The sequence below is a fragment of the Hypanus sabinus genome, chromosome 7 (genome assembly GCF_030144855.1).
Source record: "Hypanus sabinus isolate sHypSab1 chromosome 7, sHypSab1.hap1, whole genome shotgun sequence".
In the NCBI taxonomy this organism is placed as follows: Eukaryota; Metazoa; Chordata; class Chondrichthyes; order Myliobatiformes; family Dasyatidae; genus Hypanus; species Hypanus sabinus.
In genome coordinates this window covers 178,358,088-178,377,685 of record NC_082712.1, presented here as the reverse complement: position 1 = coordinate 178,377,685, position 19,598 = coordinate 178,358,088, and the positions used below count along the sequence as shown (strand labels likewise).

Here is a 19,598-nt window from a genome sequence, read left to right as displayed (position 1 = left end):
CTGCTGTTGTAGAGACTATCCTGACCCTACATGGGTTCTGCTGTTGTAGAGACTACCCTGACCCTACATGGGTTCTGCTGTTGTAGAGACTACCCTGACCCTACATGGGTTCTGCTGTTGTACAGACTACCCTGATCCTACATGGGTTCTGCTGTTGTACAGACTATCCTGACCATACATGGGTTCTGCTGTTGTACAGACTATCCTGACCATACATGGGTTCTGCTGTTGTAGAGACTACCCTGACCCTACATGGGTTCTACTTTTGTACAGACTATCCTGACCCTACATGGGTTCTGCTGTTGTAGAGACTACCCTGACCCTACATGGGTTCTGCTGTTGTACAGACTATCCTGACCCTACATGGGTTCTGCTGTTGTACAGACTATCCTGACCCTACATGGGTTCTGCTGTTGTAGAGACTACCCTGACCCTACATGGGTTCTGCTGTTGTACAGACTATCCTGACCCTACATGGGTTCTACTTTTGTACAGACTATCCTGACCCTACATGGGTTCTGCTGTTGTAGAGACTATCCTGACCCTACATGCGTTCTGCTGTTGGAGAGACTACCCTGACCCTACATGGGTTCTGCTGTTGGAGAGACTACCCTGACCCTACATGGGTTCTGCTGTTGTACAGACTACCCTGACCCTACATGGGTTCTGCTGTTGTACAGACTACCCTGACCCTACATGGGTTCTGCTGTTGTAGAGACTACCCTGACCCTACATGGGTTCTGCTGTTGTACAGACTATCCTGATCCTACATGGGTTCTGCTGTTGTAGAGACTATCCTGACCCTACATGGGTTCTGCTGTTGTAGAGACTACCCTGACCCTACATGGGTTCTGCTGTTGTAGAGACTACCCTGACCCTACATGGGTTCTGCTGTTGTAGAGACTACCCTGACCCTACATGGGTTCTACTGTTGTACAGACTACCCTGATCCTACATGGGTTCTGCTGTTGTAGAGACTACCCTGACCCTACATGGGTTCTGCTGTTGTACAGACTACCCTGATCCTACATGGGTTCTGCTGTTGTACAGACTATCCTGACCATACATGGGTTCTGCTGTTGGAGAGACTACCCTGACCCTACATGGGTTGCTGGGCACAATACAACCATGTGCAACTGAGGCACTGTGTACAGGGGGATGGGGTAGATGACCAGATGTGTACAGGGGGAGGGGGAGGGGAGATGACCAGATGTGTACAGGGGGAAGGGGTAGATGACCGGATGCATACAGGGGGAAGGGGAGGGGAGATGACCAGCTGTGTACAGGGGGAAGGGGTAAATTACCGGATGTGTACAGGGGGAGGGGGAGGGGAGATGACCAGATGTGCAGAGGGGGAAGGGGGAGATGACCGGATGTGTACAGGGGAAGGGGTAGATGACCAGATGTGTACAGGGGGAGGGGTAAATGACCGGATGTGTACAGGGGGAAGGGAAGGGGAGATGACCAGATGTGTACAGGGGGAAGGGGAGGGGAGATGACCAGATGTGTACAGGGGGAAGGGGTAGATGACCAGATGTGTACAGGGGGAAGGGGGAGATGACCGGATGTGTTCATGGGAAGGGGGAGATGCCCAGATGTGTACAGGGGGAAGGGGGAGATGACCGGATGTGTACATGGGAAGGGGGAGATGCCCAGATGTGTACAGGGGAAGGGGGAGATGACCAGATGTGTACAGGGGAGGGGGGAGTTCGCCAGATGTGTACAGGGGAGGGGGGAGTTCGCCAGATGTGTACTGGGGATGGGGGGAGTTTGCTAGATGTGTACAGGGGAGGGGGAGATGACCAGATGTGTACAGGGGAGGGGGGAGTTCGCCAGATGTGTACAGGGGAGGGGGAGGTGACCAGATGTGTACAGGGGAGGGGGAATGAACAGTTGTGTACTGAGGAGGGGGAGAAGACCAGGTGTTTATAGGGGGGGGAGGTTATCAGATGTAAAACAGTGTGCGAGCTGTTCAAATTTTAGTGGGAGTTACCTGATGGGGGCACTTTCGTTTTCCAAAGCCCACCACTCCTTCGAGGGACTGACGTAGCGACACCACAGTCCCCAGTCAAAGCCCTGAGCCGACAGAGAATACTCCTGAAGCTCAAAGTCGTCATACTTGATGTTATCAAAGGACGGGGATATGACCCGCCTTCGATCTTCCTTTATCCGGGAGAGGATCGGTTCTGCCCTGCAAAACAAAAGAGGGTCTCTCAGTTGACTGGTTTCAAATGACTGCTTCACCATCTGGTACGGAGGGGTCACTGCAAAGAATCGGAAAAAGTTGCAGAAAGCTGTAAACTCAGCCAGCTCCATCACGGGCACTCGCCTCCCCAGCCCCCATTCAAAAAGCGATTCCTCAAGAAGGCAGCGTCCATCATCGAGGACCCCGTCACCCAGGACATGCCCCCATTTCACTGCTACCATCAGGGAGGAGGCACAGAAGCCTGAAGACACACACTCAGTGTTTCAGGAACAGCTTCTTCTACCCCCCTCGCCATCAGATTTCTGACAGACCATGAACCCAAGAATACCACCTCACTAGTCTTCTCTCTTTTTGCACAACTTACATATTTTTAATACTTGGTGTTGTTACGTGTTGTAATTTTGTGTGTTGACGCAGAAACAAACTTCATGGCATCTGTGAGTGACGATAAACCCAACTCTGATTCTGACTGAGTCCAGTCTCGGACAGACACACCTCCCACGACCACTGATCTCCACAAGCGGGAAATAATCCCCTATCCTCTCGGGATTGGAAAGCTCGAAGATGAAAGATGAGCTTTATTTGTCACATGTACATCAAAACATGGAGTGAAATGTGTTGCTTGTGTCTGTGACCAACACAGACAGTGGGATGATCGCTGGTGCTGGAAAGCATTCTGCCAGCAGCTCTGCTATCATGATGTTGCCCGTCAGAAACTGATACTACAGACGCAATCGATGTGGAGAATTTTATAGATGTGTGGTTGTCAGGCTGCAGGACAGTCTGATTATGAAACACCAAAACCTTCGAACAGAAAATCCTACAAAAACCAGTGGATACAGCCAGTCAGTCACAGGTAAGGCCCTACCAACCACTGAGCACATCTACACTGAGCATTGTCGCAGGAAAGCAGCATCCACGGTTAAGGATCCCCACCACTCAGGACTCTCTTCTCACTGTTGCCATCATGACTTGCACTACAAGGTTCAGGAACAGTTACTACCCCTCAACCATCATACTCTTCAACCAGAGGGGAGAACTTCACTCAGCTTCATTCACCCCATCACTGAGATATTCCCACAGCCTATGGACTCACTTTCAAGGACATCTCATGTTCTCCATCTTTATTGATTATTTATTTATTATTATTATTTCTTCTTTTTGTATTTTAACAGTTGGTTGTCTCCTGCATGTTGGTTGAACGCCCAAGTTGGATGGTCTTTTGTTGATTCTGTTCTGGTTATTATTCTGTAGATTCATTGAGAATGCCCACAAGAAAATGAATCTCAGGGTTATATATGGCGACATCTATGTACTTTGCTAAAACGAACAGCTTGAATGTTATGTTTGTCCCTTTAGCACTTGGGTTTCTACTGGGGACTCCGGTTTCCTCACCCATTCCAAATGATCTGGGTTACGGTGTTGTGGCATGCGGCATTAGTTCCGGAAGCATGGAGACAAATGCAGGCTGCCCGCAGCACATCCTCACTGGCTTAATTTCCTCTGTTTCACTGTATGTTTTGAAATTCCAATGTAAATGTAATGAATAAAGCCAACCATTATCTTTATAAACACTATCTATGGAGGGAAATGGAGAGTCGACAGCTTAGGTCAAGTTGGTCCAATTGGTCTCACTGTGTAAGTCCGTGTGGTTGCACTGGACAGACGTGTAAAAAACCTAAGGGGGAGTTGGTAAGACAGAAAAGGGACTGTTGGTGTTGTGAATTGGGGGAGGGAATCCAGACAGAACAGTTACTGACTCAAAAACAAAGGGTACCATTGAAAGCAGGGACGCCATCGTATTGGGACGTTCTTCCGTAAAGGGTGTGGAAACAGCGTCCCCATCTCTGCAACACACTGTACCAATCTCCCCTCCCCTCCCGACACTCTACCGATCTCCCCTCCCCTCCCAATACTCTCCCAATCTCCCCTCCCCTCCATACACTGTACCAATCTCCCCTCCCCTCCATACACTCTACCGATCTCCACTCCCCTCCCGACACTCTACCGATCTCCACTCCCCTCCATACACTCTACCGATCTCCACTCCCCTCCCGACACTCTACCGATCTCCCCTCCCCTCCATACACTCTACCGATCTCCCCTCCCCTCCCGACACTCTACCGATCTCCCCTCCCCTCCCAATACTCTCCCAATCTCCCCTCCCCTCCATACACTGTACCAATCTCCCCTCCCCTCCATACACTCTACCGATCTCCACTCCCCTCCCGACACTCTACCGATCTCCACTCCCCTCCATACACTCTACCGATCTCCACTCCCCTCCCGACACTCTACCGATCTCCACTCCCCTCCATACACTCTACCGATCTCCACTCCCCTCCCGACACTCTACCGATCTCCACTCCCCTCCATACACTCTACCGATCTCCACTCCCCTCCCGACACTCTACCAATCTCCACTCCCCTCCCGACACTCTACCGATCTCCCCTCCCCTCCCGACAGTCTACCGATCTCCACTCCCCTCCATACACTCTACCGACCTCCACTCCCCTCCCGACACTCTACCGATCTCCCCTCCCCTCCATACACTCTACCGATCTCCACTCCCCTCCATACACTCTACCGATCTCCACTCCCCTACATACACTCTACCGATCTCCACTCCCCTCCATACACTCTACCGATCTCCCCTCCCCTGCATACACTCTACCAATCTTCACTCCCCTCCCGACACTCTACCGATCTCCACTCCCCTCCATACACTCTACCGATCTCCACTCCCCTCCCGACACTCTACCGATCTCCACTCCCCTCCATACACTCTACCGATCTCCCCTCCCCTCCATACACTCTACCGATCTCCACTCCCCTCCATACACTCTACTGATCTCCCCTCTCCTGCATACACTCTACCGATCTCCACTCCCCTCCATACACTCTACCGATCTCCACTCCCCTCCTGACACTCTACCGATCTCCCCTCCACTGCCGTCACTCTACCAATCTCCCCTCCACTCCCAGCACTCTACCAATCTCCCCTCCACTCCCGACACTCTACCGATCTCCCCTCCACTCCCAGCACTCTACCGATCTCCCCTCCACTCCCGACACTCTACCGATCTCCCCTCCACTCCCGAAACTCTACCGATCTCCCCTCCCCTCCCGAAACTCTATCGATCTCCACTCCACTCCCAAAACTCTACCGATCTCCCCTCCCCTCCCGAAACTCTATCGATCTCCACTCCACTCCCAATACTCTACCGATCTCCCCTCCCAACCTCCCACTATGCTTCCTTGCCCTGTGCCTCTCATTTGCCTTTTCCTCTGTGTGTGTGTGTGTGTGCAAGTGTGTGTGACTGTGAGTGTGTGTGTGTGTGTGTGTGTGTGTGTGTGTGTGTGTGTGTGTGTGAGTGTGCGTGTGTGTGCAAGTGTGTGTGACTGTGAGTGTGTGTGTGTGTGTGTGTGTGTGTGAGATGAGTGTGTATGTTTCTCTGTGCTTTTACACAGAGGATGGCAATGATATGGGATGAGTTGCCAGAAGAAGCGGTTGGGACAGGTACAATAGAATCATTTAAGAAGTATTCAGGGAGGTACATGGAGGGGCAGGGATTAGAGGGTATGGGGTGAACACAGGGAATTGGGACTAGCTGCGTGGGCACTGTGGTTGACATGAACCAGTTGGGCCGAATGGCCTGTACCAGAGCTGTATTGCTGTGACTCAGTGACTCTCTGTGAGGATTGGAAATGGGTGAAGAATCTCCAGAGAGCCAGTGGGGAGGACCAGAAGTTGAAAAGTATCAAGTTGGTGATAATGAAGGTTCTACAGAGAGCCGACAGTAAATGTGGGGCTCTTGCTGGTAAAGGCAGCAAAATTATAATGGGAGGACAGAAATAAACAAAATATAAATACACGCTTTCCATCATCCTTCATCACAACCCCTTCCTGGAATAAACAAGATGCCCAGGATCCATTCTGAATCTGCCTCAGAATTGGGCTGTCTGAAGAAGTCAGGAAATTTCAAGTAACACACACAAAATGCTGGAGCGACTCGGCTGGTCAGGCAGCATCTGTGGAGATGAATAAAGAGCCAACAGGAAAGGAACGGGAAAAGAAGGCAGGTTAGGGAGGACAAACTGGAAGGTGATAGGGGAAGCACGGTGGACGGGAAAGGAAAAGTTCTGGAGAATCCAAATCCGAATCAGGTTTAATATCACCGGCACGTCGTGAAATTTGGTGTTGCGCGGCAGAAGTACATTGCAGTGCATAATAATAAAAATGAGAATTATGGGCAGCAGCCCTTACGCAGTTCTGCGAAGGATTGGGTAGGATGAGGAAACAGCCGGGGAGAAGAAGGACAATGGAGGGAACAATCAGCAGTGGGTGAAAGTAGAGCTTTCTTTTCACCTGTATCAAGATTAGCTATTTGAAGTTTTGTTTGCTCCTCGCAAAACACCCAAATATTACTAAAATAAATCAAAGGATGCTCACGGAGTCCCTATCCTGCGCGCAGTACGGCATTGCTAGAGATTTAACTTCACGGCATGCACGCAGTTTCATTTTCTCGACATGCTGTTTACCTTGATTTCCTTACGTTATTCTCGGGAAGTGCTTGATATTATGGAGAAACATCGATGGATTTTGGGTTCAAACCAACACATTGCGTGGCAAATTTGTTCCGGAAATACATTTTCTTTAAATGCATCATGTATAATTTAAACAGAAGTGAAAATATTAGGTTAACAGAAGTGGTGTCTGTGGGAGCACATGTGAACTACCAGCTCCGTGCAAATCCAATTCCGTGGACAATGCAACATCACAACTGAAGTCTGTCGTCAGGAAGTAAAATGCCCATCCAAATGAAAAGAGAGAGGAAATAACAACAATATAAAAGGTGAAAACACTAATCAGCCTTATTTTGGTGTGAATATGTTCATATTAGCTCATCTGTACAAAACAATTATAAAATATAACGGTGCACCAATGGAACGAATTCAATGTCAGAACATGTCCGAAACAGTGCGTACTACCTGGGTGTTTTGATCCTTTTTGTGGTATTATTTTCTGAAAGGCTGCTCTGGTTATGATCTAATAAAGGGACTATTACAGATAATAAAAATGTGAATTATAATAACCATATATAGAAAAAATCAAATCACTAGTGCAAAAATAGAGGGAAAACTACTGAGGTAGAACTCATGGGTTCATTATCCATTCAGAAATCTGATGGTGGAGGGAAGAAGCTGTTGATGAAATGTTAAGTGTGTGTCTTCAGGCTCCTGTACCTCCTCCCTGATGGGAGCAACGAGAAGAGGGTGATGGGGTCCTTAATGATGAATGCTGCCTTTTTGAGGCATCATTGTTTGAAGGTATCCTGGACACTGAGGAGGCTGGCAGTTTGCAACTTTGTGCAGCCTTCACTGATCTTGTGTATAAAATACCAGATGGTGATGTTAGAATATCTCCACAGTACATCTATAGAATTTGTGCATATTTTTGGTGACATGTCATCTCTCCTAAAACTCCAAACAAAATATAACAACAATCAATCCTCCTTTGTAACTGCATCAATATGTCGGGCCCAGGACAGTTCCTCAGAGATGTTGATCACCCCTTCCACTCGATGAGGACTGGCGTGGGTTCCCTCCACTTCACCTTCCTGAAGTCCACAATCAATCGCTTGGTCTCAGTGACACTGAGTGCAAGGTTGTTGCAGTGACACCGCTTAACCAGCTGATCTATCTCACTCCAGCACATCTTCTCATCATCACCGACAGTTCTGCCAACAAGAGTTGTGCTGTTGACAGATTTATGAATGGTCTGGAGCTGTGCCTAGCCACACAGTCATGAGCGTGGAAGGAATCTGATGGGAAATCTGTTGTTTTGCAACAGTGCTATAGAGCAAGATACAGAAATTACTGAAGATCACAAGAAGAAATTCAGAGGTAGGGTCTGGATACTCACACAGTGTGGAAAATTCTTCCAATTCACTTTGGTATGGAGTGATGGGCCAGTGATCAGAGGATTGAGGTGATAGCCACAGTTAACTCCAGTCTCCTCATCAGTGTAGCTGACAGTTACTTTCTCAGTCAGGTCATAGAGTCACAGAGCACTCCAGCATTGAACTAGGCCCTTCAGCCCATCTATACCATGCTGCTGTCTGCCTAGCCCCATCAAACCAGGACCATAGTCCCACTCCCCATCCCATCCCATCCATGTACCTCGCTAAACTTCTCTTAAACGTTACAATTGAACCCATATCTACCACTGCCAATGGTAGCTCATTCCACACTCTAACCATCTTCTGAGTGAAGAAATTCCCACTCAGGTTCTCCTTAAATATTTCACCTTCCACCCTTAACCCATGACCTCTAGTTGTAATCTCACCCAACCTCAGCGGAAAAAACCTGCTTGCGTTGACTTTATCTATATTCCACAATTTTACATTCCTCTATCAAATCTCCCCTCATTCTCCTACACTCCAGGGAATAAAGTCCAAACCTATTTAACCTTTCTCTATAACTCAGGTCCCAGAAACATCCTTGTAAATGTTTTTCAATCTTATTGACATGTTTCTTTTAGGGTAGGTTGCAGATTGGCAGGTATGATGTTGTAGGCATCACTGAATCATGGCTGGAAGATTATAGCTGGGAGCTTAATGTCCAAGGATACACATTGTATCGAAAGGATAGGCGGGAAGGTAGAGGGGGTGGTGTTGCTCTGTTGGTAAAAAATGAAATCAGCTTATTAGAAAAGGTGACAGAGGGTTGGAAGGTGTTGAATCATTGTGGATCGAGCTAAGGAACTGCAAGGGTAAAAAGACCCTGATGCATATTGTATACAGACCCCCAGACAGTAGTAAGGGAGATAAAAAATACAGGCCAAAAGGTCAATGTTACAATAGTCATGGAGACTTCAATATGGAGGAAGATTGAAAAAATCAGCTTGCTGCTGGACTCCAGGAGGGGGAATTTCTAGAATGCCTATGAGATGGCTTTTTAGAGCAGCTCGTGGTTGAGCTCACTGGGGGATCAGCTATTCTGGATTGGGTGTTGTGCAATGAACCAGAATTGATTAGAGAGATCAAGGTAAAAGAACCCTTAGGGTAAAGTGAACATGATATGATCAAACTCTCTGTGAAATTTGAGGAGAAGCTAAAGTCAGGTGTATCTTATTATTTACTTATCATTATTTAATTATTTATGGTTTTATATTGCTATATTTCTACACTATTCTTGGTTGGAGCAGCTGTAACGAAGCCCAATTTCCCTCGGGATCAATAAAATATGTCTCTCTGTCTGTGTATCAATATTACAGAGGCATGAGAGAGGAGTTGGGCAGAATTGATTGGAAAAGAACACTGGCAGGGATGACGGCAGAGCAGCAATGGCTGGAATTTCTGGAAGCAATTCGGAAGGCACAGGATATATACATCCCAAAGAGGAAGAAGTGTTCTAAAGGAAAGATGGCACAACACTGGCTAACAAGAGAAGTCAAAGCCAAAGAGAGGGCATATAATAGAGAAAAAAATTAGTGGGAAGTTAGAGGATTAGAAAGCTTTTAAACACCAACAGAAGGTAACTAAAAAAAATCATTAAGAAGAAAAAGATGGAATATGAAAGTAAACTAGCCAATAATATTAAAGAGGATACCAAAAGATTCTTCAGATACTATAAGCGTAAAAGAGAGACGAGATTGATATTTAACCTTTGAACAACAATGCTGGAGAGGTAGTAACGGGTGACAATGAACTGAGTAAGCATTTTGCCTCAGTCTTCACTGTGGAAGACAGTAGCTGTGTGGTGGAAGTTCTAGGTGTCGGGGGGCATGAAGTGTGTGAATCTACCATAACTAGAGAGAATGTTCTCAGGAAACTGGAAGTCTGCAGGTAGATAAGTCATCTGGATCAGATGGTGTAACCCCAGAGTTCTGAAAGAGGTGGCTAAGGAGATTGTGGAGGCATTAGTAATGATATTTAAAGAATCACTACATTCTGGAAGGCTGGAAAATTGCAAATATCACTCCACTCTTCAAGAAGGGAGAGAGGCAGAAGAAAGGAAATTATAGGCCAGACAGTCTGACTTCAGTATTTGAGGAGATGTTGGAGTCGATTATTAAGGATGAGGTTTCAGGGTACGGAATCACGTGATAAAATAGGCTGTAGTCAGCATGGTTTTCTGAAGGGAAAATCTCGCCTGACAGATCAGTTGGAATTCTTTGAAGAAGGGAAAAGGGCCACTGCAGGGAACGGCTTCGTTGGTCAGCACTCGAGCAGTGTGGTTGCGAGGCTGCTGTTGGAATGTGGAGGAGATCGGGTCAGAACAAAAGGACGCAAGTAGCTGTGGGTGAGGGGTTTTCCAGTGGCTGTGCAAATCAATTCAGATACACAGGCTCGTTGACTGCAGAGCTCTCTAATCACAGGCAATTCAAGATTCAAGATTGTTTAATGTCATTTCCAATATAAAGTTGTAAAGGAGAACAAAATAATTGTTACTCCGGGTCCTATGCAACACAAAAAAACCCACAATAAAATAAAGAACACAGTAATAAAAAAAAACACAATGAATTTAAAGAAGTGCCAGAAAAGGGCCAGTGACATCATGAAGAATCCCACCCACCCCATTCATGGACTGTTTGTCCCACTCCCACCACTACTTTATCATTTCTTGTCAGTCACCTCATGTACAGACACTCCTGCGCCTAGTGTCACTTTATGGACAGACAATCAATGTGTGTATATAAGCTATCTTTTGTATTCATATTTATTGTGTTTTTTATCATTGTGTTTCTTTGTGCTACATCAGATCTGGAGTAACAATTATTTTGTTCTTCTTCACACTTGAGTACAGGAGATGACATTGAACAGTATTGAATCTTGAATATGTAAGACGGCGTATATACTATACGGGGGGTGGGTGTGAGGGTGGTAGTGGTGATAAGCTCCCACTACCTACTAAATGCCTCAATGGCATGAGTCTCAAGCCAAGTCCAGCTCCTGGCCTTCACGGCCCAACCTGCTACTAACCCCGGTGAAACTGTTTCTACTGACAGGAGAAGGGGCACAGGTAGGTTACTGGTGCCTTAAAACCCGTCGCTTCAGACAGATAGGGCTCCCCCTGCCCCCCACTCACTGGACAGAGCAACTGATCACCACGCAGTGGGGGGGAGTGCGTCTTTACCGTTGATCACCAAATTCCACATCAGCCGTGGTCGGCAGCTCATCGAAGAGGTGGAGACCTCTGATCTCAGACCTCCACTGCCACCCATGGGGACGACTTTGGGAGTAAACCCCGAGGAAAAACCTGGGGCTGGAGTCCCTAAAGGTAGTCTTACACCGAGTACAACACTGACGGGCGACTCCTGCAACGCTGCTGCTATCTGTTGTTCCTTTGGATTCTCCAGCTGAGTGGAGAGGGAGTATCTGTTGCACGGGCAAAGCCTGCTCTCCATATCCTACGACACTGGCTTGTGTATCACGTCGAGAGCTGGGCACAATGTCCATGCTCAACTCCGACCAACAGAGGGCACTAGACTGCTACCGCAAAACAACAAATCTCACTGCTCACGATTTAGTGACAATGATTCCGATTAACTGATTAGTGTTCTGGGAATGGTCTTACCCAGACCCTACGTAACTGCATTAAGACATCCCACCACATCATTTGGAAGGATGTGGAAGCCTTAGAGAGGATGAAGAGATTTCCCAGGATGCCCACTGGATTAGAGAGCAGTTTTATGAGGATAGGTTGAGAGGGCTGGGCCTTTTCTCTTGGTGGAGCAAATGGAGGATGAGAGGTGACTTGATAAAGGTATATAAGATGATGATGAGACATAAGTTGATGGACCGCCAGAGACTTCTTCCCAGATGGAAATGGCTAATACCGGGAGGCACTATTTAAGGGATTGGAGGAAAGTATGGGGGCAGATGTCAGAGTTCGGTTTTTTTAACACAGAGAGGGGTAGGTGTGTGGAATGCCCTGCCAGGGCTGGTGCTAAAGGCAGATACATGAGGCAACTTAAGGTATTCTTAGTTTGGCACATTGATGAAAGAAAAATGGAGGGCAAGGTAGGAGGGAAGGGTTAGATTGATCTAACCAGGTTAAAAGGTCAGCACAACATTGTGGGCTGAAGGGTCTCTGTAACTGGGCTGCAATGTTCTATGTTGTATGTTGATATCCAAAAGGCAGCAACCCCTCATCAGAGACCCCCAGGACATGCCTCTTCTCAATGAGGGACAGGAGCCTGAAAACTCACACTCAATGTTTCAAGAACAGCTTCTTCCCCTCCATCCTCAGATTTCTGACAGACATTGAACCCATGAACACCATCTGACCATTTTTCCCCTCTCTTCCTGCACAACTTGTTTATTAAATTGGTAGTTTTTATTATGTATTGCAATGTTCTGCTGCCACAAAACACAGTTCATGTCGGTTGCCAGAGATATGAAACCTGCCCCCCCCCCCCCCGGCAGAGCAGAGAGTTCACCTCGCGGTGGGGGTGGGGATTGCGTCTTTACCATTGATCACCGAATTCCACGTGAGCGTCAAACAGAGCGACGACGGGTGCCGTGGATGCCCTCCAGCCGCTGATCCGAGAGCGGATGAGACCCTCCTGCTGGCCGTGCCGGATCACCTTTATAAATCCCGGATGGCGACGGTTCACCCTCTCCACGTATGCCCCTAAATCTCTCCGTAGTTCTTCTGCAGGACGGGAGACATGGCCAACGTTAGCAAGGTCACACTGGAGGCTGACGGGCTCCCACCCTGCAAGCAACAGGAATACTACACTTCCCCCCCCCTGTTCAGAGCCCCAAACACTCCTTCAAGCTGAGGCAACACCTCGCCTCAGAATGAGGGACTGCTTTGTCTAGCACCTCCACTCCATTTGCAAAACGTGGGACTTCTCCAGAGGCCAACTATTTTAATTACGAAGCCAATTCTTGTTCCAACGTGTCAGCCCATGGGTGACTTTTCTGCCACAATGAGGCTGCCCTCAGGGCCAAGGAGCAACACCTCAGATCCTATAACCTGATGGCATGAACAACAACTTCTCCTTTTGTATTTTTTCCATCTCCCCCTCCCACTTCTTCAGTCCCCCCCCCTCTCACCTCTTACCTCTTCTCCTCACCTGCCTATCACCCCCTGGTGTCCCACTTCCCTTTCTCCCATGATCCACTCTCCTCTCCTATCAGATCCCTTCTTCTCCAGCCCTTTACCTTTTCCACCTATCACCTCCTAGCTTTTTACTTCATCCCCTCCTTCCCCAACCACCCACCAAGCTTCACCTATCACTTCACACACCAGAGATTCTGCAGACGCTGGAAATCCAGAGCAACTCACACACAATGCTGGAGGAACTCAGCAGGTCAGGCAGCATCTATGGAGAGGAATACAGTCAATGTCTCGGCCCAAAACGTCAACTGTACTTTTCTCCATAGATGCTGCCTGGCCTGCTGAGTTCCTCCAGCATTTTGTGTGTGTTGCTTCACCTATCATTCTCCAGCCTGTCCTCCTTCCCCACCTCCCACCTTTTATTCTGGCATCTTCCCCGTAACTTTCCAGTGCTAATGAAGGTTCTTGGCCTGAAACACTGACTTGCTGAGTTCCTCCAGCATTTTGTGTGTTTCCAGCACCACAGAGCCTCTTGTGTTTTATTTGTCACATTTATTTCTTTATTCAGAGATACAGAGCAGAACAGGCCCTACTGACCCGTCAAGCCACACCATCCAGCCACAAGACAATTTACGTTTCTCAACTAACCTACTAACTGGTACAGCCTCGGACTGTGGGAGCACCCTGAGGAAGCCCATGCACTCATGAGAAGGACAAACAAACGTCAGAATTGAAATCCGAAGCCCTGCGCTCGAACAGCATCACGCTAAGTGCTACACCACCGTGGATGTATGTACATCCTCTGAAATACTCGACAAAACAGTGCCCCATCTACGTTTTTATCTACATATGAAAATCCAAGATCTTCATTGTATCCCCATGCATTTGACAGTAATGTACTTTCATAAAAGGAAAAACAGTGCAGAGTATTTTATAAATGGGAGGCAAATTCATAAATCAGAGGTTCAAAGGCACTTGCAAGTCCACGTGTGGGATTCCCTGCAGGTTAAGTCGACAGGAAGGAAGGCAAATACAATATTAGTATTCATTTTGAGAGGATTACAATATAAAAGCTAGGATGTAATGCTGAGGCTTTATAAGGCATGGGAGCACCTTCACGCCCCTTTTCAAAGAAAGATGAGTCTGGGATGGTTTAAAAGAGTTTGGCAGGGGATGGGAACCAGAGTGATAGCACTGAAGGTGAAGTAGTTAATTTACCTTTTCTAAATGGGGAGAAAATCAAAAAATCTGAGATGCAAAGGGTCTTGGGAGTCCTTGTGCGAACACCCTACAGGATAACTTGCAGATTGAGTCAGTGGTGAGGAAGGCAAATACAATATTAGCATTCATTTCAAGAGGTCGAGAATACAAGGGCAGGGATGTGATGCTGAGGCTTTATAAGACACTGGAGAGGCCTCACCTTGAGTATTGTGAACAGTTTTGGGCCCCTCATCCTAGAAAAGATGTGCTGACATTGGAAAGAGTCCAGAGGATGTTGACAAGGATGATTCCAGGAATGAAAGGGTTATCATACGAGGGACATTTGATAGCTCTGGGTCTGTACTCACTGGAATTCAGAAGGATCGGGGGGGGGGGGTCTCATTGAAACCTTTTGAATGTTGAAAGGCCTAGACCGAGTTGATGTGGAAAGGATTTTTTTCATGGTGGGGGAGTCAGGATTGAGGGATGTCCATTTAAAACAGATACAGAGAAATTTCTTTAGCCAGATGGTGGTGAATTTTGTAATTTATTACCACAGGCAGCTGTGGAGGCCAGGTCGTTGGGTGTATTTAAGGCACAGCTTCATAGGTTCTTGATTGGACACTGCATCAGAGGTTTCGGGGAGAAGGTTGGGGAGTGGGTCTGAGGAGGGGAAGAAAGGATCAGCCATGATTGAATGGCGGAGCAGACTCGATGGGCCAAATGGCCTAATTCTGCTGCTATGTCTTATGGACTTTAGAAACATAGGCAGTGCGTAATGAGACTGAAAGCAAGGAGAGGCTGACAATAGAGTGAGTCGCAATGTAAAACGTGGACACAATCAAAAAGGGTGATTATAGGACTGAAGCCGGCTGGTAATGCAATGGCCTCAGCGCTGGACTCCGGAGTGAAGGCTCCCGAGTTCAAACCCAGTCGCACCCCCCCACCCCCGAGCTCGCTTTCCATCCGTGCCGGGTTGAGCGTCGAGCTAGCCACTCGGCCTCGTAATAAAAAAACAAGGGTCGAGTCAGCAACGTTCATATCGTGACCCGGTTAATCCGAAAGGGGACCAATCCTGACACCACGTGCCAGACAAGAATGGCCGACTGTCTGGTGTGACACGCAAAATAAAAGGATTGAAAGTGTTACATTTGCAACCCTGCAATTGGATCCTTGACTTGCTAGCCGAAAGAGCACAACCTCTGCGGGTTGGTGATAACATCTCCTCCTCGATGATCAAAACTGGTACAGCTCAGGGGTGTGTGCTTAGCCCACTGCTCTACTCTCCATATACACTTGATTGTGTAGACAGACATAGCTCTAATGCCATTTATAAATTTGCTGATGATACAACCATTGTTGGTAGAATCTCAGGTGGAGACGAGAGGGCGTACAGGATTGAGATCTGCCAACTAGTGGAGTGGTGTCGCAGCAACAACCTGGCACTCAACATCTGTAAGACGAAAGAGCTGATTGTGGACCTCAGGAAGGGTGAGATGAAGGAACACATACCAATCCTCATAGAGGGATCAGAAGTGGAGAGAGTGAGCAGTTTCAAGTCTCTGGGGGTCAATATCTCTGAGCATCTAATCTGGATGCATCATATTGATGCAGAGATTTGGTTTGTTAACTAAAACACTCAAAAGCTTCAACCGCTATGCCGCAAAGAGCAGTCTGACTGGCTGCATCACTGTCTGGTTTGGGGGATGGGCTACTGCACAGGACTGCAGTAAGTTGTACAACGTCAGTCAGCTCCAACTTGGGCACCAGCCTCCATAGTATCCAACACATCCTCAAGGATCAATGCCTCAAAAGGACATGCCCGCTTTTCTTTGTTACAATTGGGAAGGAGGTATAGGAACCTGAAGGCACACACTTAGTGATTCAGGAACAACTTCTTCCCCTCTGCCACCCGATTTCTGAATGGACATTGAACCCATGAGTACCACCTCACTACTTTTTTACTTGTTTTTTTTGCACTGCTTAGTTTTAACTTAACAATAGTAACATATCCACCATGTATTTCATTGTACTGCTGTTGTTGTAATGCTGACAAATTTCACAACATATGTCGATGATATCAAACCTGATTCTGACTGCACGCAGTATACAGCACAGTCACAGACTGGCATGTATGATGTTGTGGGCATCACTGAATCATCGCTGAAAGAAGATTTAACTGGGGTCTTAACATCAAAGGATACACATTATATCAAAAGAATAGGCATGAAGGCAGAGGGGGAGGTGTGGCTCTGTTGGTAAAATATGAAATCAAATCATTCGAAACAGATGACACCAGGTTGGAAGGTGTTAATTCAATCTGGATCGAGCCAAGGAACTGCAGGGGCAAAAAGACCCTGATGGGAGTGCATACAGACCCCCAAACAGCAGTAAGGATGTGGTCTACAAAATACAACGGGAGATAGAAAATGCCAGCTGAAAGGCAATGTTACAATAGTCATGGGGAACTTCAATATGGAGGCAGATTTGGAAAATCAGGCTGGTGCTGGATTCCAAGAGGGGGATTCTCTAGAGTGCCTATGAGATGGCTTTTCAGAGCAGCTCGCAGATGATCCCACTGGGGGATCAGCTATTCTGGATTGGGTTATATGCAATGAACCAGAATTGATTAGAGAGCTTAAGGTAAAAGGACCCTTAGGAGTTGGTTGTTAAAATATGATTGAATTCACTCTAAAATTTGTGAAGGAGAAGCTAAAGTCAGATCTATCAGTATTACAGTGGAGTAAAGGGAATTACAAAACCATGAGAGAGGAGTTGGTCAAAATTCATTGGAAAAGAACACTGGCAGGGATGATGGCAGAGCAGCAATGCCTGGAATTTCTGGAAGCAATTCAGAAGGCACAGGATATATACATCCCAAAGAGGAAGAAGTATTCTAAAGGCAAAATGACACAGTCATGACTAACAAGAGAAGGCATATGATAGAACAAAAATTAGTAGGAAGTTAGAGGATTGGGAAGCTTTCAAAAACCACTTAAAGCAACTGAAAATGTCATTAAGAAAGTAAAGATGGAATACAAAGGTAAACTAGCCAAAAATATTAAAGAGAATACCAACAGTTTCTTCAGATATATAGTGTAAAAGAGAGGTGAGAGTGGGTATCAGACTGCTGGAAAATGATGCTGGAGAGCTGGTAATAAGGACAAAGAAATGGTGGACAAAGTGAATAAGAATTTTGCATCAGTCTTCACTGTTGAAGACACTAGCTGTATGGTGGAAGTTGTAGGTGTCAAGGATCATGAAGGGACTGAAGATACCATTACTTGAGAGAAGGTTGTTGGGAAACTGAAAGGTCTGGAGGTAGGTAAGTCACTTGGACCAGATGGTGTACACCCCAGAGATTTGAAAGAGGTGGCTGAAGAGATCGTAGAGGCTTTAGTAATAATATTTCAAGAATCACTAGATTCTGGAATAGTTCCAGAAGGCTGAAAAATTGCAAATGTCACTCCGCTCTTCAAGAACGGAGAGAGGCAAAAGAAAGGAAACTCTGGGCCAGTTAGACTGACCTCAGTGGTTGGGAAGATGTTGGAGTCCATTATTAAGAATGAGGTCTCAGGGTACTTGGAGGCACATCATAAAATAGGCTAAAGTCAGCATGGTTTCCTCGAAGAAAAATCTTGCCTGAGAAATCTGTAGGAATTCTTTGAAGAAGTAACAAGCAGGATAGACAATGGAGAATCGGTTGATGTTGTGTACATGGATTTTCAGAAGGCTTTTGACAAGGTGCCACATGAGGTTGCTTAACAAGTTATGACCCCATGGGATTACAGGGAAGATTCTATCATGAATAAAGCAGTGGCTGATTGGCAGGAGGCAAAGAGTGGAAATAAAGGGAGCCTTTTGCATTGGCTGCTGGTGACTCATGGTGTTCCACAGGGATCGGTGTTGGGACTGATTATTTTTACATTACATGTCAGTGATTTGGATGATGGAATTGATGGCTTCATGGCAAAGTTTGCAGATGATATAAAGATAGGTGGAGGGGCAGGTATTTTTGAGAAGTAGAGGAGCTACAGAAGGACAGACAGATTAGGAGAATGGGCAAAGAAGAGGCAGATGGAATACAGTGTCGGGAAGTGTATGGTCATGCACATTGGCAGAAGAAATAAAAGGATAGATTATTTTCTAAATGGAGAGAAAATTCAAAACTCTGAGGTGCAAAGGGTCTTGAGAGTCCTTGTGCAGGATTCCCTAAAGGTTAATTTGCAGGTTGAGTCTGTGGTGAGGAAGGTAAATGCAATGTTAGCATTCATTTCAAGAGGACTAGAATATAAAAGCAGGGATGTAATGTTGAGACTTTATAAAGTGCTAGTGAGGCCTCACCTGGAGTATTGTGAGCAGTTTTGGGCCTGTTATGTAAGGCATGATATGCTGACATTGGAGAGAGTTCAAAAGAGGTTTACAAAAATGATTCCAAGATTGAATGGCTTGTTATATGAAGAGCATTTGATGGCTCTGGGCCTGTATTCACTAGAATTCAGAAGAATGAAGGGTGACATCATTGAAATCTATCCAATGTTGAATAGCCTTGATAGAGTGAATGTGGGGAAAATGGTGGGAGAGTCTAAGACCAGAGGACACAGCCTCAGATTAGAGGAGCTTCCTTTTAGAACAGAGATGAGGAGGAATTTCTTCAGGGGTGAATCTGTGAAATTTGTTGCCACAGATGGCTGTAGAGACCAAGTCACTGGGTATATTTAAGGCAGAAGTTGATAGATTCTTTTTTTATGATTTAAATTTTATTGAATTCTTTTACAAACTTTCTGCAAACCCTTGAGTCAGTGTTGGAAGTTATGTGAATCATAACTTACAAAACATAAAATTGTCCATAAAATAAAAACATGGCAGAAATAAATATCAATAACCATGTATGTTTATTTAGACCTCTAATAACATAAAAGACTGCAATATGCTTCATCACTATTTCCCCCCAGGAAACCTAAATATTTGCCCCATTTTTGTGTATAGATGTCCAATCTATCAAACTGTTTGTAAGATATGCGTTGAAGAGCTGCCACTTTGGCTATTTCTGTGGCCACTCCTGAAACGATGGTCCCCCCAAGTTCCTCCAACCTCTAAGTATAATGTGTCTTCCTA

At 46.4% G+C, this 19,598-nt stretch overlaps 1 protein-coding gene across 1 annotated transcript in view; it reads right to left on the bottom strand.

Moving 5' to 3' along the window:
* Positions 1 to 19,598, bottom strand: part of galnt18b (UDP-N-acetyl-alpha-D-galactosamine:polypeptide N-acetylgalactosaminyltransferase 18b) — a 112,012-nt gene that overhangs the window by 43,124 nt on the left and 49,290 nt on the right. Inside the window, exons 4-5 of the mRNA XM_059976229.1 lie at positions 12,686 to 12,869; positions 1,994 to 2,191 (exon numbers count right to left, since the gene is read on the bottom strand). Of these exons, the coding sequence (XP_059832212.1) occupies positions 1,994 to 2,191; positions 12,686 to 12,869 (382 nt within the window). The remainder of the gene's footprint in view (positions 1 to 1,993; positions 2,192 to 12,685; positions 12,870 to 19,598) is intronic.